The sequence below is a fragment of the Maylandia zebra genome, linkage group LG6 (assembly GCF_041146795.1).
Source record: "Maylandia zebra isolate NMK-2024a linkage group LG6, Mzebra_GT3a, whole genome shotgun sequence".
Classification (NCBI taxonomy): domain Eukaryota; kingdom Metazoa; phylum Chordata; class Actinopteri; order Cichliformes; family Cichlidae; genus Maylandia; species Maylandia zebra.
The window spans coordinates 5664245-5673209 of NC_135172.1; the positions used below are offsets into that span (position 1 = coordinate 5664245).

Sequence of the window (8965 nt, forward strand, 5' to 3'; positions counted from 1 at the left end):
ACAAGGAATTCTGTGCTGGATTTGGTTTTTGTTGTTTATCTCGCTTTGGCACCTTTTAGAGATTCCTAACTTCCCAGTTAAGGTAGGTGAGTGTCCAGCTGAGCTTTTTAAGTTCCTCCTTCGGGCACTCTTTTGTTATTTTGCCTTTGTTATTTTTGGAGTAATCCTGGGTGGGGATTAATTCTCTGTTGGGGGTAGGCAATTCAGGGCTCCGGTCGCTGAAGTTCTGCCTTTAAAGTTGCCTCGAGCCCAGCACGCTCCGGAAGATAGGCAGGGCAAGGTTTTGGAACTGGGTAAGTTGTTTTTGTTAACGGGTGCGTGGCGAGAGGTAAGTTGGTCAGCTAAAGTAAGTTGTGTAGTTGGCTGTTAATTGTCTTAATTAAGGGTGTGTTTTCTAACCCTTCACCATCCCCAAAATGGATGACACAGCTGCTAGTGTACAGGTGTCTAGAGGCTCGTTTGTGAGCAATAATATTCACCTGGTTCCAGTCTTCTGCGAATCCAGTGTTCACAGCTTTTTCAGTGTATTCGAACACCTAGCAACTGCACTGCAGTGGCCTCAAGATGTGTGGGGGGTGATGTTGCTGTGTAGGTTGACAGGTAAGGCTCAAGAAGCTTGTTCTGTTCTGTCTGGGCAGGATGGCCTAGTTTATGGAAAGATCAAAAGTGCCGTCCTCCAAGCCTATGAACTGGTACCTGAGGCCTATAGGCAGCATTTTCGAGGGTTGGAGTTGGCACAGGGACAGTCCTATCTTGACTTCGCTAGGGAGAAGGCAAAGCTCTTTGATAGGTGGTGTTCTGCAAGCCAGGTTAATGATGTGGGGTCCATACGTGAGCTTATGCTGGTGGAGGACTTTAAAAACTCTGTTCCTAAGTCTGTTGCCCTTTATTTAAGTGAACAGAGGGCTACAACTTTACAGCAAGCTGCCACCCTGGCAGATGAGTTTAAGCTGACTCATAAAGCAAGTGCTGTCGGATAGGATATCCATCTGCACTATAGCGCATCCTGGACAGGTAAGAGTGGGCCAGCTAATAAGGAAAATGCAGTTATGGTTTTAAGACCTAGGCCCAAACTGTGTTTTTTCTGTCACAAGCCTGGTCATGTGGTTGCCAATTGTGTCAAACTGGCACTCAAACAGAAAGCCCACTCAACACAAAAGGGGCCTGTTTTGAGAAAAGTCAGTCGTGGCTCTCAAACTGACAAGCTTGCCAGGCCTACTGAAAGGCTAAACCTGGAGCACAATTGCTCGGTAGCACCCCGTAATCAGGGTACGAGGCCAACTAACCCTGAGCTGCCCCTGGTTGACCCTTTCTCCGGTTCATGTTCAAAACCACCCTTCAGATCTGCACCCCTTGCTAACAAGTATGTCTGTGTTTCAGTGAAGCCCGCTAGCTGCCTGCTGGGTTCTCCACACGTGATAGTTCGAAGCCCTGGCTATCCCATGGGACACTGTTTCGAGGGTTTGGGGCCACTCTCTGGGAATGTTGTGAACCCACTGAGATGGGATTGGCAGTTTCCGCAGGCAATGCCTAACCGGTGCTATGGGGTTTGGTAGGTGGAAAACCTGCAATTTCTTCATGAAACGGCTATGGAGTCACTTTGTGTTATCGTAAATTTGACAAACCATGGGTTTGCATTTATGGGAGGGGGTGTTACGGCCCTAGCAGGGCCTCTCTCTCTCTCCTGAAGGTGCCTGTGTGGGCATGTCCCACTACCTCCTCTGCCTGAGGTGCCACCTTTCCCTCCTGTACAGCTGACTCCCATCAGCAATTAAAGGTATTTAAGCCCAGAGCAGGGTGAGCTCTGGGCCAGAGTGCCATTTGTGTGGGTACAGCTAGTGAGCTGAGTGGCTTTTCGGTGTTTCCAGCTGGTGAGCTGTGTTTTGTGGTTTTCAGCTAGTGAGCTGCGTTTTCCTTTTGACTTTTTGCATTACTGACCAACGCCTGAGTTTTGTTTGTGTTACTTTTATGGTGATAGCGGCTTGTCCGTCTCTTTTAGTTGAATTACTTCAATAAAACTGTTTTATTTAACTTTTCGCCTCCTTGATTCCTTTTTCTGACCCGGTCACTTTTGTTACTTCCCCCTCACCGCCTAGACCCCCCCAGGGGAACGTAACACCATCTCCTCCTCAGTGGGCGCCTTTACTTCAAACAAGCTGTTGTACGGCCTCTTCCCCTCATCCAGCTGCATTAGCATCTCCACCTGCTTCACCTGCTTGTCCTCTGCTTCTAGAGCCTTCTTCAGCTTTTCCTTCTTCTTCTCCTCATCCTCCGAATCACTGCTGTCGGAGTCGAGCTTCTTGTTCTTTCTGTTCTTCTCTTTCATCTTATCTTGATGCATTTCTAGCAGAGTCTTGGGCTGTTCCTCCTCCTGTGGCTCAGTTATTGCCTCTTCAAATGGAGTGCACTCTGAGTTGTTAATTCCAATTCCAGCTGATCCTGTGCAGTAACTCTGTTTGACCATGGAGTGGCAACACTTGTACCCCTAGAAGCCGTCTTTCCAGTAGGAACCCCAAATACAAGTGTGGTTGTTGATGAGCACGTCCTCCTCATATTTGGAGCGAGCGACAGCCTTTTCGAGTCCTTTCAGCACAGCGCCGTGACGCAAATACTCCACGTAGTCCTCCGTCAGGGCACACAGCAACTCCCGCGGTGGTGCATCCAAATGCCAGGGTAAATGCCACCCGGGGGATTAATAAAGTTTTATTTTATCTAATCTAATCTAATAACTTTAATCTCAGCCAAACCGATTTACTTACGAACAAACAAAACACTGAAAAAAGCCCAACAATAACATTTTTAGGTTGTCTAAGTGACTTATATATTACGTTTAACCCGAGCAGCGAAAGTCCGCGGTGATCTGAAAATGATGTGCCGGGAGTTGTGCCGTTCTCAGCCGCATCACTAACCCTCGAGCTCCCGGTTAGCTGTCGAGCTGGTGGGTAGCAGACATCTCCGAAAACGTCGAAGCACTTTTGCAAATATGCGATATCTTGATAAACCGAGCAGATATTTGATGTTTACACAGCTACTTTTTCGCCTGAAAATATGTTAAAAGTTTATTTGGTGACCCAGAAAGATTAGTATGAGTAATTTTAAAACTTAGTAGCATTGCTGGAAACTGGAGTTTGGCTGGGCGCTATGAATTCTGGGATATGGTAGGCCACGAAGGACACACCCGACCCATCCTTCAAATTCGGGGAAAAGGAGGACGCATTTGTCGGCTGCATTCGGAGGAGTCTACGAATTTGGACAGCCTTCGGCGCGTCGCTGTGACGTAATCGGTCTACAAATGTGGCCTCAGGAGGATGCAGCCCATGAATTTGGACACGACCAAAGAGAGAAAGAATGGCAAGAACCAAGCAGACCGCTTGCAAATCCACTGGCGGCAAAGCCCCCAGAAAGCAGCTGGCCACCAAGGCCGCTCGTAAGAGCGCCCCGGCCACCGGAGGCGTCAAGAAACCTCACCGTTACAGGCCCGGCACCGTGGCTCTGCGCGAGATCCGCCGTTACCAGAAGTCCACCGAGCTGCTCATTCGCAAGCTGCCCTTCCAGCGCCTGGTCCGCGAGATCGCTCAGGATTTCAAGACCGACTTGCGCTTCCAGAACTCAGCTGTCATGGCTCTGCAGGAGGCCAGCGAGGCTTACCTGGTCGGACTCTTCGAGGACACCAACCTGTGCGCCATCCACGCCAAGAGGGTCACCATCATGCCCAAAGACATTCAACTGGCTCGCCGCATCCGCGGAGAGAGGGCTTAAGCTGTCTGCACGCCCTCCTACAAACAACGGCTCTTTTCAGAGCCAACACACTCACACAGAGAGCGCGCTCCTTTCTTACAATAACATTAACCTCATACAAGACAGTACAAGACAGTTTTTTTTTTATATAATAGAAGCCATATGCTTGGCATGAAGGTGGCATCCAGTAACTTGATCTAAGCACCAGTACTTCCAATTCTTTCCTGCTACACATAAGTTTACATTACTTACAGTAGAAGAAGACTGTGACACCCCTGCTCTAAAGTACCTTTAGAGTTGTTTAAATTGGCTATAAACTATGAATGTACATAACAATAAGCCTAACATGGATCAGATATTTTTCACAGTTCATGTTCAGTTCACAGGTGCGGTTGTTTTTTTTTTTTTTCACTCCCCAAAGATGTATAAAAAACTAACAATTTAACACAATTCTTTTTTTTTTTTTCTTTTTTTTTCTTTTTTCTAATGACATCAGAAACAGCAGTATGCGACATTACGTGATGGCAGAGCTTCAGTTCATCCTTTGTCATTTTTTTTTTTTTTTTTTTTTTAAATAAATAGGACAGGGGGAATGAATGAGAGAAAGAGGGGGAGAGAAAGAAAGAAAACCAAAGGGGAGAAGAGACGGTGAGAAGGGGGGGGGAAGAGAGAGAAAAAAAAAAAAAGAACTCCTGGGTCACCTGTATGGAGAAAAAAACAAAAAAAACAAAAAAAACAAAAAAAACAAAAAAAAACAAACAGAGGAGACAGCAAACAACAAAGAGCAACATAATAATAGAGAAAACAAAGCACCATCACAATAAACTAGCTAGTCATAGATATCAATATTTACTAAATAATAAACGATATTGTGCAGCACGCAAGATAGACAGCGCACAGTGTGCTTTGAGGCAGCAGCCAAGAAAGCTTTAGTCCGCGTCTGTGAATACCCATGTGTGCATACCTGTGTGGATCAGCATGCTTGCATTCCAAAGGTTTCTCCATGTAATGATCTGCTAGGGAGTGTGGGGGGGCCATAGCCCCGTCCTCCAGGGTGTGAAGCGGGTATGGAGGAGATCAAAACTCCAGACATGTATAAAAAACTAACAATTTAACACAATTCTTTGAACTAACTTTGAGCATGGAAACACAGCATCGTCATGTTCCGCTGGCGTTGATCCAATACCTAGGCCACATCGCTGATGTTGCATTGAAGCTGACTTTTGGGAACTCTGTTAAACTAATCTCACTGCACAAACTGTGTTCAGACTTTGACACTAACATTGATAACATACAGAAAAATTGTACTGTGAAGCTGTCCAGATCAGTCCAGTCAAGTAGAGATCATAGATATAGTGCTCCCACAGTATGACTCCCCGCCGCTTTCAAGTCAGAAAATATAGTATTGACATTCTGAATAATCTGTTGCGATCATCTGTGAATGCTATTGCATGTACTAAAGCCAATATAAACACACTTCTAAAACTACATTGATTCTGGAAGTATGGACGTTCTGGTATTCAGAGTTTCAAGGTAAAACCTCATTAACAACCTATTTGATCTGGGGACAACTAATAATATTTCATGGCATGACCTTCCCCCCCTATCTGGCTCCGTTGGAGGCACCACTGGTTATTGGCCTTTAATAAAGATATTAACTGGATATAAACTGTTGGATTGTCTCTGTGACACATGTAGTACTCAATCTCATATCGTGTACAGTACACAGCTACTGCACCCCAGGCACAGTCATGCTGTTCCTCATTTCCGCCAAAGGCCAGTAGATGGCGTAGTTGCAAGCACTCCTGTTTTCTTTTACGTCCACAAATCAGATGTAAATTCAGGAGTCCTTCAAGCAACCCCTCACATTTGTTTCTGTCTGTTAGTTATGGGTTTTTTTTCTCTTAGTCTCGATACTACGAAGAAAAGAACCTGTCAAAATGAGTGGGCGCAGAAAGACCGGAGTAATTGGTTATTAGTTATGTAATCATGCCCCCGTATGCCCCATTATCGTTTGCTTCAAACTTCAGCAATTTATGGGTGAGACTTAAGTACATCGGAGACGGGGACCCCCCGACCCGTGATTATGTTGCTGAAGAGCTGATATTGCAAACATCATGGCTGAATGTGCAGGACATATACTCCTTCATTGCTCTCCCCAGTAAACGGGATTTTGAGCTGTGTTTCACCGAAGAGGCGCCCTTACGTCGCTTCTTAGAGATCTCTCTTTCCAACGCATCACATCCGAAATGGAAAGACTGGCAAGTGGAGTCTTCTGTCCAGGTAGAGGTAGTGACTCTTGTTGTTAAGTTCTGGACTGGAAGGATTCCAGACCAAGATATCGAGTTATATCTTAAAAGGTACTGCGAGATTCTTCAACCCCCAGTAAAGCCAGTGGATAAATTCGGATTCTGGTATGGAGTCCGAAAATACAAAGTTCGGATGCGTAGAGACGAAGCTGCACATATAATCTCTATCCCTAATTCCATCTCGTTGGGCCCCTACAATGGCAGGATTATTTATCCGGGCCAATCGGTGAGGTGTTTCATCTGCCAAGGTCCAGACCACCAGGCGAGAGAATGCCCCACTGTCAAATGTTGGAAATGTGGTGAGTTGGGCCACAAGGCTAAAATTTGCCAAAACGAAAGTGAGTGCTCCCTCTGTGGTGCGAAAGGGCACACTTTCTTTAAATGCCCCAAGTCCTACGTGAATATACTTAAATCTTCCCAACAACCTCGACTTTCTGACACCATGGATTTTCCTTCTTTGGTGGATCCTTCCCAAGTCTTGGATCCCCCCGTGAGTGACCAGGTGAGAGAGCCCCCTCCCTCTACTCCCCCCCACCTTCCTCCTACGGCTGCCTCACTGTCACTCCCAGTTTCGCTTGGATTGGACAATCCACAAGTGGATGATCAGGATACCCAGTCTAGCCCTGTTCAAAATGAGTTACCATCTCCACTGTCTCAGTCAAGTAAAAAAAGTGACGAGAGTGATGAAGAGCTAGATGGTAACCTAATCATAGAGACATCGGATGGCGAGAATGAAAGCGATAGTGACGACGAAGAAATTGACAGCGAGCAGACACCTGATGACGACGGAGATAGCGAGGACCATGGATCCTTCCCTCTCTCAGAGGCGGCATCTCTGGCTCTTGCTTCGCTGCCCGGGGAAACGAAAGTAAAACGGAAGACCTTCTTTAGTGGAAGTCACCCAGCCCTCAACGAGCTCGTCAACGAGGATACGAGAGGAAGCAGAAAAAGGAGCGTTTCTGCTTCTAGCTCTGGAAGAGATAAGCGGAAGGATAATAGACCAAGTCCTCCGTGAGTAATATTTCTGAGATGGTCTCTCCTTTAGTCAACCTATGAGTAACATCAAAATAATAACATTTAATGTCAGAGGTCTCCAATCAGATAAGAGCAGGAAAAGGAAGGTTGATTTCTTAAAAAGACTTGATTATGATATTTTGTGCCTTCAAGAGATGAGATTAAAGACACACGTAGATGTATGTGAATTAAATAAAATGTGGAACACTGCCCATTCAATAATATCGATAGGGGAAGACAGCTCTGATGGAGTGGGTAGTTTCTTTAAAAAAGATGCGGTGAATATAAACAAAAGACGAGACATAATACCGGGACGACTCCTCCTTGTTGATTGCTGTTATTACGGGCAAAGGTTGCGTATTATTAATGTTTATAATGCACCGGAACGAACGAAAAAGATACAATTGTTGAAAAAATTGAAGTATTTATTAGAGATTGGTTTTAATATAATTCTATGTGGAGATTTTAACATTGTTACTGAAGCAACTGACAGAATATCCAAGGTTGAATTTAGAGAACTGCGGGAAAGCAAATTATTGGTTAAAATTTGTAAGGAAGCAGCACTCCGTGATTTATACAGGCACTTGCATCCACATACCGTCCACTACACTAGATTCGATTCGTTAACTAAAACAAGGATTGATAGATTCTACATATCACATAATGTTCAAGGTCTGAAATATGACACTCTTTTAACAGACTTTTCTGATCATATGGTGGTTATGGCAACAGTGTCGTGTTGTCCCCATGAATTTTTGAACTATTGGAAATTGAATACATCCTTGTTAGCAGACGAGTTGCTTGTGTCCGAAGTTAAATCTGAAATTAGGAAAATATTACATCTTAAGATTTTTACTACTTCTTTCTCGGAACTTTGGGAGCTTCTTAAACGACGTATGTGTCAATTTTTTAAATTTAAAGCGAGAGAATTAAATCATGCAAAGAATGTAAAATATAGAAGGAGGAGGAAAATCAAATGATGTCTCTTAAAGAGGACATTGATCGAGTCAATAGAGAAGTTTTATTTAATATGTTGCGACGTACTGACTTTCACGGGAACAGCGATTATATGATTCTTAATAATCAAAAGAAAAGTCGAAATGATTTTATTGTCTCAATTAAGGATAAACATGGAAAGTCAGTTTTTAAAGAAGAGGGGAAAAGACAAGTAATTAGAGATTATTGTTCGGAGATGTTTTCATCCATAGTTACAAACAGCGACGCTATTAACAATTTTTTGAGTGAGGTTGAACCATTAGATTCTGTCATTTATGAAACTTTGATTGGAAAAATTAAAAGAGAGGAAGTGGAGTCAGTAATTAACCAACTTAGTACCGATAAAACACCTGGTCTGGATGGACTCCCCTCTGAATTTTACAAAATTGTGAGTAAAGAACTGTCTGAATTGTTAACTCAGTATTTTAATGAAGGAATAGAAAGAAAAACAATGGGTAAATCGTTTTATGAGGGAGTTATGTGTTTATTATATAAGAAAGGTGATAGAGAAGATATTAACAATTATAGGCAACTGACAATAATGAATGTAGATTATAAGATTTTTGCTAAAATAATTATGTCCAGACTAGAGGATGTATTAGATATTATCATTGAAAAAGAACAAACATGCGCAATTAAGGGACGATTGATGTGGGATAACTTAAGTATGTTAAGAGAGATTATTTATAATGGCAAGGATTCAGAACTCTGCATTTTAGGATTAGATCAAAGGAGGGCTTTTGATTCTGTTTCCCACTCTTATTTATGGAAAGTAATGAAAGCTTATAATTTTCCGGACCAATTTATTTCTATTATCCAATTGATTTATAAAAAGTCCCTAGTGCAAGTTAAGTTAAATGGAAAGCTCTCATCCCCTTTTAGTGCTGAGTGCGGGGTTAAACAAGGAT

At 43.6% G+C, this 8965-nt stretch overlaps 1 protein-coding gene and 1 pseudogene across 1 annotated transcript; one reads left to right on the top strand and one right to left on the bottom strand.

Moving 5' to 3' along the window:
- Positions 1–2092: 2092 nt before the first annotated feature.
- LOC112434929 (pre-mRNA-splicing factor SLU7 pseudogene) lies at positions 2093–2665 on the bottom strand (annotated as a pseudogene).
- Positions 2666–3348: 683 nt separating this feature from the next.
- Positions 3349–4088, top strand: LOC112434975 (histone H3-like). Its single transcript, XM_024802792.2, has one exon. It carries the CDS (start codon positions 3349–3351, stop codon positions 3757–3759), a length of 411 nt encoding a protein of 136 aa, XP_024658560.2. The 3' UTR covers positions 3760–4088.
- Positions 4089–8965: the final 4877 nt, after the last annotated feature.